Source organism: Pipra filicauda, unplaced genomic scaffold, assembly GCF_003945595.2.
Source record: "Pipra filicauda isolate LSUMZ 115617 unplaced genomic scaffold, ASM394559v2 scaffold21_size4447388_pilon, whole genome shotgun sequence".
Classification (NCBI taxonomy): domain Eukaryota; kingdom Metazoa; phylum Chordata; class Aves; order Passeriformes; family Pipridae; genus Pipra; species Pipra filicauda.
In genome coordinates this window covers 2,645,602-2,664,985 of record NW_024104332.1, presented here as the reverse complement: position 1 = coordinate 2,664,985, position 19,384 = coordinate 2,645,602, and the positions used below count along the sequence as shown (strand labels likewise).

General features: G+C 43.9%; 1 protein-coding gene across 2 annotated transcripts; it reads left to right on the top strand.

Moving 5' to 3' along the window:
- Window positions 1-272: 272 nt before the first annotated feature.
- FRZB (frizzled related protein) lies at window positions 273-18,311 on the top strand. Of its 2 annotated transcripts, none has more exons than XM_027752105.2 (6): window positions 273-1,016; window positions 9,473-9,520; window positions 13,194-13,262; window positions 15,141-15,345; window positions 15,576-15,639; window positions 17,633-18,311. In XM_027752105.2, exons 1-6 carry the CDS (start codon window positions 563-565, stop codon window positions 17,741-17,743), a joined length of 951 nt encoding a protein of 316 aa, XP_027607906.1. In that variant the 5' UTR covers window positions 273-562; the 3' UTR covers window positions 17,744-18,311. The 2 variants fall into 2 exon arrangements, with proteins under 2 accessions (XP_027607906.1, XP_027607907.1); XM_027752106.2 differs by having other exon boundaries at window positions 563-1,016; window positions 13,197-13,262.
- The last annotated feature ends 1,073 nt before the right edge of the window (window positions 18,312-19,384 follow it).

Sequence of the window (19,384 nt, the reverse complement as noted above, 5' to 3'; positions counted from 1 at the left end):
GGTCTTCAAGCTTAAACTATATCTGGCCTTTCTCTTTTTTTTAACCTTCTGAAAAGCAAGCCCCCCCAGCTGCCCAGCCCAATCTCCCTCTTTTTTTTAAACCTCTCAACATTATTACAGGCTCTCCTCTAAAACTGGGCACCCATCACTATTTCTAGGTGACGTGCTCTTTGTGTGCACCTCCTGCTTAAGCGCCGCACCCGGCACAGTGTGTGCAAAAACCAGGTATTTAAAAAAAAAAAAAACCACGTGAACGAAGCTCCGAGCCGTTGGTCTGGAATCGCGTCCGCGTTCACAGCGAGGTTTCTACTTCGGGGAGAATTCAAGCGCTCGCCCTCCCGAGAGGACGGGGCGAACTTCTCTCGCGTTCTTCTCAGCCAGCAGAGCCGTCCCTCCCCTGCCCGGGGCTCTCCTTTGTTCGGGGCCGGGCTGCGGGGCGGAGAGGCGGGACCCCGTGCGCGCCCGGCGGGGGCAGCGCGGAGGGGCCGGGCCGGGGCGGGTGGAGCTGCCCCCGCGCTCGCTGTGCCCGCTCGGCCCCTCGGTCGCCGTCGGGGCGGGCAGCATGTGGCGGAGGCTGCCGGTGTTGGCCCTGGCTGGGCTGCTGGTGCTGGGGCGGGCGCCGGCGGGGCGGGGGGCGGCCTGCGAGCCCGTGCGCATCCCGCTGTGTAAGCCGCTGCCCTGGAACATGACCAAGATGCCGAACCACCTGCACCACAGCACGCAGGCCAACGCCGTGCTGGCCATGGAGCAGTTCGAGGGGCTGCTGGGCACCAACTGCAGCCCCGACCTCCTCTTCTTCCTCTGCGCCATGTACGCGCCCATCTGCACCATCGACTTCCAGCACGAGCCCATCAAGCCCTGCAAGTCCGTCTGCGAGCGCGCCCGCGCCGGCTGCGAGCCCGTCCTGGTGCGGTACAGCCACACCTGGCCCGACAGCCTGGCCTGCGACGAGCTGCCGCTCTACGACCGCGGCGTCTGCATCTCCCCCGAGGCCATCGTCACCGCCGAGGGCGCGGGTGAGTGCGCGGGGACCGGCACCGGCACGGGGACAATGGGCGGCGGGCGGAGAGCGCAGCCCAGCCCCGCCAGCCCGGGAGCCCTGCCTCCCTTCCGCGCCGTCCGACTGCTCCCCGAGCCTCTTTGCTTGCCCTCCGCTCTTTTCCTCCCTTTTCTCTGCCTTTAGCAACTGCTGGAAAAGTTTTGCTGTTGGGCACAGGGGGTGTGTGACAAGTGACAGCCCTGCCGCCGCTCTGGGGATCGCGTAGGAGTGTGGGAACGACAGCCCTCGTTCCACATAAATGGGAAACGTTTCCATACCCCGCTTTGGTGTTCCATCGGCAGCGGTTGCTGGCTGAGAAGGCAGAGCCATCCGAGAGGTGCAGCCCCCAGCCTGCCGATTCCTCCAGCGCCTCTGTTTATCTCCAGCCACTCACTCCCCAAAGTGGGGTGCTCCCCTCCCACACAAGGCCACCACTCCACAGATTCTGGGGAAAAGAGCTGTGCCCAGAGGAGCCCCAAGCAGAAGCTGGGGGGCCGTGGTCTCCCTGGCCTCTTCCTGTGCCAGTGGTGGCACACGCACACCTGAAGGGGAGAAAACAAGCTCGTCTCTGTGGCTGGCACTGAAGGTACAGGTTACAGGTTCCTCAGCAGGTTCCTGGGCTCTAAAGTTACAGCCTGGTGAGGAGCACAGCAAAGGTGCAGCCTTCCGCTGTGTTTTGTTCCCAGCATCCCTGAAGCGAACCAAAGGCTGCCTCTGCCCCTGGAGGCAGCTCCAGTGCAGTCCTGGTGGTACCTGACCACCGTGGCTTTTGAGGGGCTGTTGGAGCCCCTCGACTTTGTCACTGCATCCTGTTTCAGCAGCTGAGCTCTCTGGCCCCACAGGATGGGTGGTGCTGAGTGTCCAGCTGCCGTCCAGTGGTACTGGGGAGGTGGGAGCATCTCTGCACAGTTGTGCGAGGACTGCTGACTGCTCAGGCCAACGTTGTGCTGCAAACCTGCTGTGGCTCAAGGACCCTGCTCCTGTCACAGCTGCCCTAGGGAGGGAGGAGTTGGCAGGGCACAGCTCCAGCATGGTGAGCCAAGCACCACAGAAATACTGAATCCAAGGAGCTATTGAATAGGAAATTAAAGCAAGGCAGTGGGTGGTTATCACGAGTGAGCTTTGACCTTTAAGAAGTAACTGCAGTTCCTGTCTTACTTCAGGAAAGCATTTGCTGCTGGTGGAACAAGGTTACATTTCCTTTGCAGCAAAGTGTTGGTGGCTCTGCCAGAGCTCTCCATCAGAGGAGTGCAAGAGCAGTGCTGGGATGGGGTAGCAGCCAGGAGGGTCAGAGGCTGAGGCAGAGCAGCACCCACGCACCCCGAGGGCTCGTTGTGCTGCCTTCCTCCCCACACATAGCGGCTCCTTCCGTGCCTGCAGCTGTAGCACCGGGTTGTAGGAGTTCACTGACGAGCAGTGGATCCCACCTCTCCATCCTCCCCCAGTAATGAATGGCCTGGGAATGAAAGGGGGGTTTTTCATGCTGTGCTCAGCACAGTATTTGACTGTGCTTCTGTCCCATTACCAAATGCTTTATGTATTCCACTGCCAGTAATGCCAAACACTGTAATTCCTGTTTTCTTCTCCTAACAAAATATCGTGCTTCGGTTTCCTGACTGTGCTCCTCAGCTCAGCCTTCCCAGGTAAGCTGCTCACTCCATTGCTCCATTTATTTACAGGCCAGACAAACCCTGTTCCTTCTCTGACTCCATTCTCTGGCCCTTTCCACCTCTTGAAATCTCCACTCGGTGGCCATACCCTGGTATCTCCAGTCATTACCACTATTTCTCTCTAACCCGTCTAATTGCTCCCCTCTTGCCTTTCCATCCTTTCTCCCCTTGCAGTCGTCCCCAGCCCACGAACCCAACCATCAATTTTTGCCTTCAGCTTCTGCTTTTTGGGGGCCGGAGACCTGCTGGGGTGGTTTGGGAAAATACTGTTTTGAACACTAAGCACCTTTCTCCGTGGCATTGAGGTGCTTTCAAAACTGCCTTAAAAATGGCTCCAAAATGAGCAAGGCTTGGCAGGTCTGCAGCGATTTGAAAGCAATCACATTGAAATCTGGAGGGAGGAAGCTTGGCTAAAATTGCCCCCGAGTTACCTATTTCTGAGGACCTCAGCAGTACAATAACCTCTTTGAGGGATTCCAGGGCCAGATCCATGAAAACTCTCTTTCAGTGAATGAGAACCTGATGACATTCTCATTTCTGGGCTGAAAATTTTGAACTGATGCATTATATACCAGCCTGAAAGAATCCTTCTTGAGGGAATAAAACTGCTCCTTTAGAAAGCAGAGCGAAGGATTCCTGTTCTAGGAAGAGGTAAGGTGAACACTTCCAAATTCAATTCTCCAAATAAAGGATTGCAGCCAAGTAGAAGACATGAATAACCAACTGCCTGATGAGGAGCATGCAGAATACCTGCTCTTAGTTTATCTCCTAAGCATTCTAGCCCCTTCTGCTGTCTGCAAACTACATCTAATAGAGCAGGCAGAAATATAAATCCATTGTTTCGTGGACTTCTTGTTCTAGAAGCCCATGAAACAGCCATGAAACCAATTTTTTATTCTTCAGAAGTGAAATCTTGGTTTTGCTTTTATTCTTTTGCTACCTGCGACGTAATAGGATTCTACTGTCTCCTTTCCTCTTGAGGTCTCTGCATTGTTGCTGGTGAGCATTGGTACATTTGTGGCATTTCTTCTGTAAGGCAGCAGCCTGAGGGAAGATGTGGTCAATTTTCATTCCTTTTTCCAATATTAGACTGTGCATCCTTCAGCGTGGGTCAGCTGGATGGAGGGGCTGAGAAAGCTGACGTGTTTTGGGCTTGGTCAGAGGAATAGCTGTCCACACTCCCTGGGCTTGTGCTGGTCCCAAAACCTGAGTGGGAGTGCTGAACTGGAGGTCTGAGGTTCCTCAAGTTACAGAGATCACCTTCAAAGAATTATCACATAGGAAGCATATGTTTCTTGATTTTTCATTCTCTTTGGGAAACACTGGAGTTCCTTTACAGCCAGAAAGCAGAAGGATGCTGTGGGCATGGTGTAGTTGTTCTGGATGCAGATGTGATGCTGAATATTTTGGCTTTTTGTGGAGGAATCATCATCCAGGATGGAAGATGAAAAAGCCTCTGGACAATATATTAACACAGTTGATGTCAGATTAATGCATGCTAATGTCTGAAGTCTCCTATGGCCTTTATCCTACACCCTTGTCCTGCACTTTTGGGGGATGAAAACGGTTCTGCTCGCAGACATTGATACAAGCTGTCTTTCATCTGTGGGAGGTCCTGGTCACCTGCTCCATGCATTTCAGTCTCCACGTGCATATGCTGACTCTTCCTCCCATCTATTAGATTATCTGCTTCCCTTATGCAAGGACCAGTCAGACTTCTTAGGTCTGTGAAACAGCAGGAACTGCTGATAGACAAAAGCTGTCTTGTATCTTAAAATTTCAGAGGCAGGACCTGTCTTTAATTTTCAGGTAATAAATGACCAGCCTGACCACGGTCATCATTGACGTTGGGATGCTGACTCAGAAGAGCACTTTGGTGCGTGTGCTTGGCTGCTACTGCCTAGCAGAGTGTTTATGTCTCAAGTGATGTTTATTCCTGTTTTGAAGGGGGAACTGGCTGTAAAACCAGAGCAATGTGGTGGGTACTGTGCGAACTGAAGGACAGATCTGTCGGTCGGGTCCATCTCATCGTATTTTATTTGTATAAGGAAATAGCTTGGGGGCGTGTTGGCCTGTTGGTAAGACGTTGAAGAAAGGGAAGTGGCATCACAAGGTATCAACCACATGTAGTTGACACCCAAACCAGTTTGAGTGACTGTCATAAGATATCTGAGGAGAATGTTGAATTCCTTAAAACTGTCATCTCTTGAACATTAAAGAAAACTATAGATTGTTCAAGGGGTGTACACCTATTTTCTTAAATCTTATGTGAATCCCCGATTCCTCCATGTAGCCCAAGCCCTCCATGTCTTGCCAGATGAGTTCATAGTAACCCAGTGTGGGAATCTGGCATTGGAGGCTTAAAAGACAAGCAAAAGAGCCATTTCCCATCGCTTGTTTCTCCTATGTTATTGACTTCATTTCCAAAACAGCAGTTTCCAAGCTCCACATTGAGTTTGTTGTGACCCAGTCTTTGCGCAGTTCTACCTAGAGCTGTTGATGTGCACAGCAGTGCCAGGGGAGCGTTTCAGACCTTGCCAAGGATGAACAGTCATGCCCAGGTTGTCGTTCTAAAGTTGAAATTTGTTTAGGCATTTGCTCAAAACTTTGGGAGCAGCCTCATTTCTCAGTTAAGGAAGAAAATCATTACAACCTTCAAACCTGAAAGAGGATGGGAGACGTAAATAAGGGAACTTAAACCTTATTATTGATGATACCACCAATGACATTAGACTCTTGCCACAGTCTGCCTTTGTAGGCTGAGTCCCCTGGAATGATTTTGCATTGTCTAAAGCCATTGTCTAAGCATTGAGTCAAGACCTTGGCCTTTAAATGTCATCAAAACCTGGTGGGATTTGTTATGAGGAATGATTTATTATGTGGAGCAGTCTGCTCTGTGATTTGGAGCTTGAGTTCTCTGTATTAAATTTTAACTAGGTTTGGTTTTCATATCACTTTGCTTTACTGTGCATGCTTTTGCAACCAACTTAGCAAAGATCCCCTCTGTACTGAGAGCTGAAGCAGATGACAGGGTCTGAATTCATGCATTTTGGAAGGGTTTCTAAATGGGGTTCCATTAGTTAATGTCTCCATCTGAAGCAAGTGCCCAAGCAGCAACTCTGGCTGTGGTTTTGTTCTTTGGAGCAGGGTGCCTGGAGTGGCTTCAGTAATAAGCTGGGCCATACTCTTTAATTGCAGTGACAATCAGAATCGTGTTACTTTTGACCGTTTCTCTGCTTTTTTTCTTTACTTTATTTAAACTGTGGTGTAAGTAAGATGTTCACTCAAAAGCAGGTATTACCAAGTTTGTTTCCCTTTCCGAAACCTCTCATTCAAATCTGTGGTCCGGGCATTGTTATATTGTACACTTACTGTGCAAGTTACTTTTGTTTAGCTCTCCTTGTTAGTGTTTTGGTTTGGTTTTTTTATATAGCATCCCTCTGAAAAGTGAGTAATTAAAATGGCTTATTGGAAAGATCAGTTTGGATTCTTTCCCCTGCTCTTAAACAAAATTCAATAGGAAGCTTTTGGATTGGACCTCTGCATAATATTCCCTCTTTGGCAATCCTGCTAATCATCGCTGACAGATACTCTTTTCAGAAAGATTGCTTTACGTAGACGGAACTTGGCAGAGGGGTTGCCCCTGAAGAGAAGTGGAACAATAGGAAGTCAGCTGATTTAGGGTTTTTTAAATGGCTTTTTTTTTTTCCTTCCTCTGTTTGCATTACAGCTGAAGGTCTCAGCAGTGTGCATCTCCGGGTGGAGGGAGGTCTCTGCCTAGCAGGCTGCTGGGGTCAGGGGCTGGGTTTCGTGGTTGCTCACACCCACCTAAGATCTGGTGAGTGGCTGGTGACAGGGCTGGCCCAGACCCTCTTCCCATCACTTCCCTGGTAGGTGAGAGTGGACCAAACATTATGAGCTTGACTGGGGAAAGGATCAGGGAGATGGGAAGCCTTTCCTGAGACACATCATACAGTGGCAGAGGTCTCCAGTCCCCTCCACAAGCCCACGCTGCTCTCCATCACTAGAAACCACTTATCCCTAAATAAACAGGAGTGCCTCAGGGAAGATAAGCATCAAGGCAAGGTCAATATTTGTCTGGCCCAAGCCCTCCCAAGTAAGGGAATGAACCGTGAAGTGAGGTATCAGTGCCTGTTTACCCCCTCTTTGCTCGCTGATGGACACTGTGCCCTGACCACAAGTACAGAGCACCACAGCCTTCGCACAGGCATGGAAATGGGAGCATCTTCTATCAACAGCTGCTCTGCACACAACATCCAAATTGCTGCTGCTCCACCCAGCTGCTTTGTAGGGTACCCACAACAACTGGCTTCAGTCAGGAGTGACCTGGCAGTGCAGAATTAGGAAATGGGGTGGGTCTGTGGTGTATTGTAATTTGGTTAAAAATAAGTGGTGTACCTAGGACTGGACGGGAACATCTGGTGTAAAGCAGTTTAGTTCCATGCTTGTTTGCAGGACTGGGTTTGTACTGGGCATATTGAGTGTTTGCCAGCCCTCCTTGACTTGGTGTGAGTCGGAAGGACAGTTCCTCAGCCAGTACCCACGAGCATCACACCCCTCGTGGGCCAGGGAAAGCTGCAAACCCCTTACTGGGCTCTGGTTTACTTTCAGTTGTAATTTCAGTGTGAGTTGGACTTGGTTTGCTCAAGCACCGTGAAGTCATGACTACTTGGATCAGCCCTTGATTTAGGAGGGGGGAGTGTACTTCAGGGCTCCTTTTTCCTTCCATGGATGGAAGATGGTAAGCATTTCATCTGATACTTCTCTTGTCTTCTCTGTGATGGAGAGGCAGAGCCACTGCTCCATGGATGGCGGCTGGGAGGCTTTTCAGACTTCTGTCTGCAGCAGGAACAGATGGGAGGATTATCAGACCAGAGACCTGCCCGCTCTCTGTGCTTTTACCACATCAGAAGGAACTGTAGATTTAAAGCTACAACTTGACTAAATGAACAAGACAACAGAGGATTGGCCCAGGAGATAAAGAAGAAATGTGGTCATCCTTTTGCTGGCTATTTACAAAAGGAAAGCCATTTTCATTTTAATTCCTCTTTCATCATGTTCTGGAATGCAGGAAAGCACTTGATACAGCATAAAATGCATTCTTAACACTTGAGAGTAGCCCAGGCGAATAATCAAAATAAAATATGTAAGTAAGAATCAGCTTGTATAATTTGACTCGTTACAAGGCAACGCAGAGAAGCCATGGAAATACCTGATAAGCAAAGACCAAATTGGCTCCATGCAAATGTTGGGTTTATTCTATAAACTAAGATCCTGTGGTAATTTGGAACTTTCTTTGGAAAGAAGAAAATGGATGTGATTTTTTTATTAGCAACAGGATTTTGCATATAGAAGAGCATCTACTCAATCCTTCTGTGCTATTTTCTATACCCTTTGCTCTTTATGTTGGTTAGAATAACTATTCCTGAAGTCTTATTTTTTCGAAGTTAATTATTTTGTGAGGAAATGAGTTGGTTTTTGGTTTTACTCTTGCCCTGACTGTGGTTTAGCCATATGCTCATTTATGTAAATCAAGTTTCATGTTTCTATAAATAGTATAAATATGCATTAAGGTGGAGATTTTTAAAATTTTTTAAGAAGGATGGCAAAATTAGGTTATTTAAGTAATATAATTTTTCCTGTGAACAGGCTTTTAAATAATGTATTTACAGAATTTGTGATTAAATAATGGTCCCAGCCCTTAACATTTAACCCACACATCTAAAGGCTTCACCTATACTGAGTATCATCAGCATTCTGGGCTGTCTTACAGCCAAATCCTTCCAGCTCAGGCTGCAAGAGAGGAGCTTTTGTTACGTGGTCACGTGTTCATTTGTCCTATGTTGTAAAAGCAGTGGCATTGCATCCATGATAATGTAAGATTATAAGAAAGTTGATGTTTGTAGGATGCCAGCTTCCAGACTTGGAAAAACAGCATAAGTGATTGGGCATGCAAAATTAAAGGAAGGCCTTTTCTTTGAAAGCTTGTTTGTTTTTCCATTTCATGTGCCATTGTAAGAAAGTATCCTGCCTCTCTCCCAAATCTTGTTCTTCTTGCTTTTATTTTTAACTTGTTTTTAGTTATTAAGTATATGTATAAACCCATTAAATTGTGTGATTTAATCAACAATAGGTTTGAAATTATGTGTTTTACTAATATGGGAGACATTCCACTTACAAATGTGTCTGAAAGCAGTTCTTTGGGCATAGTGCCTTTTTTTCCTTCTGTTCCTTATCTATCCTTCAAACTAATCAGTGTGTTTTTAAACTGAGGGGGAAGGGGAAGGTCTTAAACATTTATTTTGGCATTTTCTTCAACGATATGATTGCGGTTGGTTGGTTTGATTTCCTCAGTGACCAAAAAAAAAACCGAAAAGTAATTCCTCCTTCATCATTTAATTAAATGCAAACAGTACAGGTACTTTTTGTAGATGCTCAAAGTTTATGCCATAAATTTCAATCCTTGTCTAAAACCTGCCAGTATGTGCACCAGTGGAAATGGAATGTTTAATCTGCTCTGTCATTTAACATGATGTGCTGGATTCAGGTGAAATGCAGATAAAAAATCGTATCAACTTTACAAGACTGGCCTCTAGAACATTACAATCTGTTTATTAATGAAGTTATTAAGTTTTAATATGCTAAATACTAGAGGAAGAGAAAACATTGTAACGTGTGTAATGAAATAATGCAATGTTAAAAATAGTAATGTTTCTTTACATATTCTATGAATCCATGCCAGATTTCCCTATGGATTCCAATAACGGCAACTGCAGAGGCACCGGCATCGGTAAGTAAACTTTTAGAAAACTTTATCATAAGCTGGAGTCTTTCAAATACTTTCAATATTTTAATAAGTAAGAGGAGTACTGAGTGATGTTAAAATACTCTTTCTTGACTAAGAGCCCTGCAGATTGTGCTTTTGCATCCCACGGGCAGGTGGCATTTGGGACTGGTCAGCCTCAAAATGTCTTTCAAATCAAGAGGGCTGTGCTGATTTTATTACAAGTTTTGTCTTGGACAGTGAGAATAATCATTAAATTGATTTTTCCTTGGGCAAAACCAGTAAGATAACGGTTCATTCTGACTTTAAAGTTTGCAAATTAAATTCGGCACTCTTTGTAGATAATGGCAAAATTGCCGTTAGCCTGACGAGGTTGAGTATGAGACCTTCTGGTTTTATTCCAGCAGGTCCCCTGTTGCTTTTTATTTCTGTTTGGTTTTTGCTGGAACTGAGTAAAACCCCCTGAGTGTTACCCCCAGTCATAGGCAATGCAAAGAAGCAAAGCCCAGGTTTGTATCTAATAATTGTAAAAATGTGGATTTGTTGCTCAAAGAAGCCGATGACTGTAGGTTTCCTTGAATTTTATTACAGTTTTATCAGAAGTTTTCCTCTTAGGCCTTTGTCAAGAAGATGACACTTGGAAACCTAGAGTTGGCCATCATGTCTTTCCTTCTCCAGAGAAGGATGTTGATGATCTGTAGTGTGGACTGATGTTCAGTTCATTGACATAAACACCGAAGTGTGGATGTGGAACAGGAAATTAGATATCTACATAAACCTGGATAACTTCAGCATTAATCTGTGGCCAAAATGTAGAAAGGTATTAATAATGCCGAGTTTATAATACAGTTTTAAACTTTGATCTGTAGGTGATCATTAACAGTACATTTCCTTTCATAGTGAAAGCAGCTGTGTAGGTGCAAAATGTTCCTTAAATAACACTGCATGTCCTTTAGAAACCCAGCTACAATTAGAAAAACTGATAAAAGCAGGTCCCTTAACAAGTTTGGTTTAAATTGCCTTGAGCCTGGGACCATGTCTGAAAGACTTGTTAAAGATATTTGTTACTAATGTTAGTATCTTCATAGTTTTAAGCTGGTTTCAGTTGTGTGGCATTGAGTAAGCGTGGATGTCATGCTCAACAGTGACTGCACAAACATTTCCTGCAGTGGAAATGTTTCAGTCATATTATTGCTGTTTGTGGTGCTTTTCGACTACTTAAAGCAAAACCAGACTCCAAAAAATCCCATCCAGAAATAGAGTGAAGATGCCCAGAAAAATTGCTGATGAAGAGGAAGGGGAATATTTTTTATCACTTCTTTTCACTGTACAAACACAATTTCTGGTTCAGTGTGCTGCACCTCTTTGAACTGACAAACACAGTTTGACCACCTAAAGGGCTGTGCTTTGTAACAACTTTATTTATATGTTCACTAAAGTAAATTTGTAATTTTGCCATTGTAAATAGAGATTTTTTTGTTTGCTTTGCAAGTAGCAAACTGATGTGTTTTCAAAAAATCCCTTTCTCAGCTCTGTGGTTTCTGGAGCTTATTGCACATGCTGCTGTGCATGGTGGCACCTTTTATCTCTGGCAAAACTTTCCCTCTGAACCCCCTTGAGTTTTTTGGGGGGGAGCTTTTTTTACCTCTCTTGGCAGTAAACTACATTGTTGTCTGAAATATATGTTCTCTAATACTCACGTTTGGCTTCCTTGGAAAGTCGCTGTACCAGGAATTGGGAGAGAGGAGTTGTTTCTGGCAGTACCACTGACTTTATAACTGACCTTAGCAAATTACTTTTGGGTTAGTTTCTGTATCTCTAAATAGTAATCAGGAATATTGCAGCATTTTGTAGAGTCCACTAGGGTGAGTAGGAGGTATTTTTCAGTAAGAACATGGGCAGGTCTGTAATTTGTTTCTAGAATAAGACGAATAAAATATATTCTCAAATTAATGCAGTAATCCAATACTGAGGGAAATGTGAGGGGGTATGTTCTTTTCTTGTAGTTTAGTCTATTTTATTCTACTTGTGCCACAGAGCAAAATACTGTGGAGCAGGAGAGCATTAAAGTGTTGGACTTGAGTGCTGAGGTGCCTGTGTGTGCGTGGGCCACAGGAGCACATCTTTTATTTTGTGTTTCAAGGCAGCTTAAAAATGAACCATAATTTGGCCTACAGTATGCACGAGCTCTCAGAGGCAGAAAGGAAGCCAAAAATCACTTCCCTTCTCTGCCTTTGTTATTCTAACACAGTCTCATACAAAAGCTTAAGTCTGTAGGACTCATATATAGATTCCTGAGGATGTGTTGGGAATTTAAGGAAACAATATACTCTTCTTTTGAAATGTTTTCCTCTCTCCTGTGGGATTTTTTTTTTGTATTTTCAACTACAAAAATTCTTTCAATAGTAAATAAATAATAATTTGAGAAGTCTGTAACCGTATGATTCCATCTCTCTCTTTTTTTGTTTTTAATATGCAGGAATCTTATGTAGCAAATAGAAGTTCTTTTTCAGGTTCTCCATGTTGGATTTAACTGAATCACTAGCTTATATGCATTGATATTTGGAATGATGGCGTATAGAAATAAGCTGCATTAAGCCTACTTCCATTTAAATGCCAAATCAAATGTCAAAATAGATGACCACATGTGTGTAACACTGGGACCTGCTGTTTGAAATGACTCCGCTGAACCCCACTTAAACACTAGCATGAAATAAGTCAATATTTGCCTTAGAACAACCAGCCGTGAAATATCGGTGGTGTTAATGAACGTGTGGGTCTGCAGCTTCAGCGTTAGCACTCCCTGGGCACCAGTGAAAACGTTTTTGCCTCCCCTGTAGTTCCCAGCTCTCTGGCAGCTGCACCGCTGGAAACGCTGCTCTGACAGTGCTCGTTTGTGCTGTCTTTTGAAGGCCATCCGTAGGGCCACGAGGGCTAAGAATTTCTCCATTTCAAGTAAACCTGGGGTTCTGGGTCATAATAAAATTGTGTACAGTTTACAAAATTCCTTGTGGTGAGTTGGACAGGGCTCTGAGCAACCTGATCTAGTTGAAGGTGTCCTTGCTCATTGCAGGAGGAGTTGGCCTTTAAAGGTCCCTTCCAGCACAAACTATTCTATGATTCTCTGAATGCCTGCTAGCCAGAGTATCCCAGTTTGCCAAACCAACCTGAGATAGGTAGTCTTCAATCAAATACTAAATCATGCCCTGTCATTGTATTTTCTTGCTGTGTCTCTGTTACAGGCTGTGTGAAAAAAGGTGCAGAAAGGAGGGCATTCCCTAAGTCTAGTACAGAAGAGAGAACAGGATTGCAAAGATATGGAATTGCAGCACCTGGGAGCACAGGAGGGACCTAGATAAAACCTTGAATTGGCTTAAAATGGGTGATTTTGTCACTTCAGCCTCTAAGTCCTTGTGTCTTTGTTGTTGTGGCGTTGTTTGGGATTGGTTTTTTTTTAATTTCAGCATGTCAGGTTTTCTTCTAGAAACCTTTAAGGTTTCATGGACAGTTCTGCTTCTCCCAACAGAACAGACCAGGAATGCCCCTGTGGCTTTTAGCATTTCCCTGTAATAAGCAAGTCGATTCAGTGAAATTTTTGTTAGGTGTGAGTTTGGGGTTTGGGGGAAGACTGTCACTGAACACATACTCTTTTCTTTCTAAACCAAGCCTTCTGTTTCAGTAGACCGCTGCAAGTGCAAGCCTGTAAAAGCTACCCAGAAGACCTACCTACGCAACAACTACAACTACGGTAAGAGCAGCTGCATGGCCAGCACCCAACTGTTTTAAGGCTCTGGCCAAGGGAAAATTTTCATTAAAAAAGCTTAAGTTCCAAATTACTGACGGATAATCCAGCGCTACTTATTACAGGAGGAAGACGTGGCCTGCAACATTTCCAAATTGGAAGGATGGAGGGGATTGGCTTAATACGTTAGCACAAGAGGGTCTTTGTTGAGTTATCTCTGTGTCAGCGCAGATATTCGGGGTTCAGGCACTTTTTTAGTGTGAAAAGTGATGTGACAGAAGTGACAATATGGACTGCTGTGTCTGAACTGCCTCTGTGATTTCCAGCTCAGATGTACTCAGCTTTTGCACATGTCCATATTATGTCTTCCCTTGTCCAGACTGTCCTAGTCTTCAGGCATATCACAGGTCCAGGCTGTTACTTTTCTTCATACAAAGTGTTTCAAACAAATTAAGCTGGTGAAGCCAGTGAATACATATCACAGGAACTGAACTATTGGGCCCTTCCTTTTTCTCATTAATCATGTGAAGAGCCTTAGGGTCAGTGAACTTAAAGGCTTTATGTAAATGGTATCAATTGCATAATATTTATTAAGATAATACATTTATAAAACTAGATCAGGCAAGCTTCTTTTAAAAATAGTTGCTGTTAAAAGGTAAAAAATTATAACTGTATTCAAACATCGTTGTTATTTTTTAGGTGACTAGTTGGTTTTATGTTGTTCTGGTGGATTTGTTTGGAAAAAAATTGCAGAGTGATTATTCTCTGGAGGTGCCTGCACATGGCAGAGTCACTAGCACGTGGCTGCCCATCTTCTCAAGCTTTTGAAATGGAAGAGGTTTCAAAATGCATTTGAAATTACTCCGAACTAAAGCAAGGGTTTGTTTTTGAAATCTTAAAAGAGTGGATCATTTGGGGTAAATTGTGCATATTAAATGTACAAGTCAGTGTTTTTTGGCAACTGTATTTAATGTGCCAGCAATACCTTGCTGGTTGATGGTTGTTATGGGCAATACATGCGAAGAAAGGAGATGTGTAAATCCATGGGTTTCTTTCTTCTACGTTACCTTTTTCACGTAGGTTAGATGATGTTTGGAATCTGAGGAACCTGCCATTTGTAGAGGAAAATAGTGTTTGTGTACTGTAAATGATGTGGCATTCTCTGGAGCGTGACCTCTGGGTTGGCTTTGCACTTGCTTGTGGTATCAGTTCACTGGTCACCGTGAGAGAAATGAACAGCTTTGCCTTTGAAAAGCAACCTTTCATCCTGTACAGCTTAAAAAGAAAGGGTGGAGGAGGAAACAATTAGTCAAGTCATCAGGTCAAGATCAGGAGCGTTTGGAGTTTATAAAGAGCAGAGCAGATTGGTGCTGGGTCACTAAAGAGAGAATAAAAAAGATAAGGGCCTGTCATCCAGTCAGAGTAGTGATATGAGAAGTTCTAATGCACATTCACCTTTTGTGAAAGGTTCAGAGTGACAGATTATGTTTGGTCATCTGTACTACAGTTAGTCAAAGAGGGATCAGTTACAGCTCAAGGGAGAAGGAGAGTGTACAAAGAATGGATTAAGTATATTTTTTGTGGCAAGGGAGGAGAAGAAAGGATGCTAAAGTCAAAGCCCAGCTTAAACAGGACATAAGTCCAACTGGTACATAATTCCTGTTCATGACCATGCCATTAAGAGATACACTGAGCTCCTGGACCCCTCTGGTGGAGAGAGAAGTAATGAAGGGAAGAGATGGAGGCAGGGACGCTGCTGGAGTTCAGCTAAGCTTCTGATAATGGACCATGCCAAAGACTAATGCCAGAGGTCACCAGGAACAGTTTGGGAGTGACCTGTATTTTCTGCTGCTCCTAACGACACACTTTGTGACTTTTTCCCAGTCATTCGGGCTAAAGTGAAGGAGGTGAAGACTAAATGTCATGACGTCACTGTGGTGGCGGAAGTAAAGGAGATCCTGAAATCTTCCCTGGTGAACATCCCAAAGGACACTGTAAACCTTCACACGAACTCTGGGTGCCTGTGCCCATCGCTCAGTGCCAACGAAGAGTACATCATTATGGGCTACGAGGACGAGGAGCGTTCCAGGTAACTCTTCTGCACTGTCCTTGGAGCGTGTTGGTTGTTATTTGTTCCCCTGTTGTAAAGCTGAACTTCGGAGCCACAAGGAAAGAAAAACTTGTAGTGAGTGCCTGAACATCTACTTCATGGTGTTTGGGGGGGGCAGCAAGGCTCTCTGCGGGCATAGAGCTCTTAGTCTTGCTTGTGTCAGGTTGTACAGCCCGTTGGTGGAGTAACTGGTTGTCTCTGTTGTGTAGGTTACTCTTAGTGGAAGGCTCCATAGCTGAGAAGTGGAAGGATCGTCTCGGTAAAAAAGTGAAGGTAAGAAAACACCTCACCAAAAGTCAGAATGTCACAGGTGCCATGAAACATCTACCTAATCTTTTCAAAATTAAGGAAGAAAATACAGGTGCTGCCTCCAGTTAATTAATACCATGTGTCAAAGACCAACTTGCTGTGTTATTTGCTCTATTACGTAGAAATGCATGATGAATAAACTAAAGGGATACATTGAATTACCCCAGAGCCCCCTAGTTCAGCAGCAATCAAAACCTCTGTCTCAAAAAAGCGAACAGTAGGAGTGTTTTAACTCCATAGGCAAGCTGTGTGTTCCACAGCACATGCCTGCTTAATTGGGGTGATACAAGTTAAAGAAAAAATGAGAGGGCTTTACAAATGTTTTCCAGACTAAGGCAGGATTATACTTTCCAGATTTAATGTTCTTTAAATACAGTTCCCTTACCAAATTGTGTGGATTAGCAATTAATTTAAGTTCACCTTCCTGGCTTAGCTGAGGGAGGTAGATGACAGGGAAGTCATGGAAGCAATGAGCTCAAGTGCAAGTGAAGTATCATCAAATCCTAGAGTGGGTTGGGTTGGAAGAGGCCCTAAAGATTATCTTGTTTCCTTGCCCTGTCATGGACAGGGACACCTTCCACTAGCCCAGGTTGCGCAGAGCTCCATCCAACCTGGCCTTGAACACTTCCAGGGATGGGACAGCCACAGTGTCTCTGGGCAACCTGTGCCAGGGCCTCTCCACCCTCACAGGGAAGAATTTCTTCCTCATACCTAATCCAAACCTGTTCTCCATAAGTGTGAAGCCATTCCCTCTTGTCCTGTCACTACAAACTCTTGTCAAAAGTCACTTTCCAGTTCTCTTGTAGCCCCTTTAGGTACTGGAAGGTGCTCTGAGGTATCCATGGAGCCTTCTCCAGGCTGAAGAACCCTAATTCTATATGCAAATACATTCTGTTGTTTTCTAATTTACATGTTTTCTAATGACTTCCAAGTTCTGGAAGGGTTGCCGTTTATGTTTTGATGAGCTGCAAAGTATCAGTGATTTTGATGTCATAGGAATGTCACTTTACAGAGAATTTTCTTATTTTGCTGCAATTTCTCAGCCATTGATTTGCCATAATGGTTGTCGGTGCAAACCAGTCTTCTCTTCCACTCAGCACTTTCTTCAACAGTGTAATGGTCACTGGCAGGAAAATACTGTTGTGATTATAAATGCAAGATTTTCTGTGCCATTTGTCGCATTCATGGAGATTACAGGAGGGAAAAGATATGAGGGTCTAATTCCAAGTTGTTGTTTGATTTGGCAGAACCCTCTGAAATCCAGTGCCTCAGAGAAAATACCTTGTTACCACTGTGGCCTGACTTATCCTCAGTTCCAGTTCTTGGGTGGGAGCATCATTTGTTTGGAACAATTTTTTGGGAACTCACTTATTTTCTCACTTATTTCCTTGTTGTTTGTGACCTGCTGCCTCTGCTCTCGTGCCCAGCCTGGGGCTGCTAAGGACCCTGCCACATCTCCACTCATTTCTCATTATCATCTCCTTTTCCAAGACTATCACCAGTTGCACCAACTATATTTATTATGCCTTTTTACTTTTTTTTTTTTTTTTACTGTGGTTGCTATTACCTGCAAAAGTAAAAATAAATAATAATTTTTAATAATTAACAAAAATCACTTGATTGCTTTGTCATCCTGCTTCCTCCAAAGACTGTGCACCAGTAGCTTTATTTAAATTTTATTATTTCAAAGGTAAGTCCCCTTTGTGCTGAAGCCATTATGCCCTGTATAACCCCTTCATTCACAGAGGCTACAAGAAAGCCAGGAAATGGTTTCCCTGTTTGAAGTGACTTTTCCCGATAACCTCGCATTCCACCCCTGAGCCCAACGCAGGGCGATGTGATGGAAACAGCAGCAGCTTTTCTCCTTTTGCTGCTGTTTGTGAGCACGTGTTTCTTTTACATATGACCTATTTCTTCTGTAATCTCTCTTGTAATGTCTTTGCTGTTTAACCTGCAGCGCTGGGATCAGAAACTCCGCCACCTTGGGAAGGGGAAAGCAGAGCCCGGACACAGCGACTCTGCTCCAAAGCCCGGCAAAGCCAGCAGTGCCCGGCAAACACGCAGTTAGATGTGGGATGCTGTGCGGTGACACGCAGGGGACTATCTTCCAAGACTTCACTGTTGGAGCAGCAAAGGAGAAATTGCACTATTGCACGTTATATTCTATTGTTTACTACAAAATAATGTTTTAGCTTATATTAGTTTTTATTCTCCCTCTTGTTTTCTGCCTTTTTTTTTTTTTTTTGGATATGTGAGAGCTCTGGAAATATTTTTTTTTCTGTTACTAAGGACTGTAGAAAACTGCCCTTATGAGATGGAGAAAGACAAGGACATGTTACATTTACCTTTTTATCTCCTAAATCCTTCTTAGGGAGAAAATTCTGATGCAAGGAATGAGATCTTGCAAAGACCATCGCTCAAGTCGTGACTCACACTGGCTTCCCCCATTCACTCTTTCTTGATCACTGTTTGCTGAAACTTATTGTATTGGGGGTAGGTTGTTATCTGGTTTTAAGGGCATAATTTTTTATTCTGAAACATAATTCTGAAATATATAAACAAACTGTTAAGAGAACTGTTTTGATCAGTACAGCTTTGATAAGTTTTCTTATAAATAAACCACTGTGTAAGCCAAAGTCTAACTTAAAATATTTCCTGCAACAAACACGGTGTGCATGTACACAGGGGACCTGGGTTTTCCAGTGCTCTGGACCTTGCAGGAAAGGTGGTCTAGTTCTGTAACTATAATTTATAATATGCTTCTTCTCTTATAATGGCAGTTTTTTCCCCCCTTCTGTTTTCTCAGCTGTAGGAGTAGACAGAGTTACCAGGCCTGGTTCTCAGCACAGGTCTGCACTTTATCAGTTTGATTTTGTGGTGTTATTCTTAAATCCATGCCTACATAAACAAGTGTTCAATATTCAGTAACATATGTCCTATAAAAGAATTGTAGTTGCCAACACAGATCTTACCTGACTTTGGAACCAACATCATAATTTTTGTATTGCCCTTGAAAATATAAAAAGAAAAAAAAAATCTTTTTTGTGCTTTAATAGAATTCTTTGCAGATAGTGCCAACATATTTGAAATTATCTTCTGTTTTCCTATTCTCCCATGATCAAAAGAAACTAAAATGGGGTAAATCAAAGAACAGTCTTCTTTGCTGTAGTCTGCAGAGGGGAGCTGAAAATGCAAATGGCTGTTGTTTTCTAGCTGTCAGTATTGTCTTTAGTGGATTAGGGCTGCCTTTCAGTAAGAAAATAGTGTTGAAAATAGGTGATTTGAAATATGATGATGATAAGTAAGCACAGAAATATTGGGGAATATTTATAATAATGCTGGTTTAAGATTTCACTTAATGATCAGAGGTCTCGGGACAAGTTTTCCATCGGACTGGATACCAAGCAAGTTGCAACATAGAACAGTTTACTGCAACACTCTGGCTTTTATTTTTAATTAAAAATAAAGGAGTAATTTAGGGGAAAGATTGGCTCTGTAAACTGGAAGCAGGATATTAATTCTAGGTTGGAAAAGACCTCTGAGATCATCAAGTCCAACCTTCGACTGATCTCTATCTTGTCAACTAGACTAGAGCACTAAGTATCGTGTCCAGTCTTTTCTTGAACACCTCCAGGGATGGTGATTCCAACAAGCATTTCTCCTGAGCTGGCAAATAACTGAACAGCTTGTGAATAGCTTGTTTAATAAT

What these genes read in the sequence shown, in the direction of transcription:
- FRZB (XM_027752105.2), top strand. Translation starts at nt 563, where the DNA reads ATGTGGCGGAGGCTGCCGGTGTTGGCCCTGGCTGGGCTGCTGGTGCTG. An exon ending in CTGCAGAGGCACCGGCATCG is followed by an intron (nt 9,521 to 13,193) that starts GTAAGTAAACTT and finishes CTTCTGTTTCAG; the next exon opens with TAGACCGCTGCAAGTGCAAG. An exon ending in GAGGACGAGGAGCGTTCCAG is followed by an intron (nt 15,346 to 15,575) that starts GTAACTCTTCTG and finishes TCTGTTGTGTAG; the next exon opens with GTTACTCTTAGTGGAAGGCT.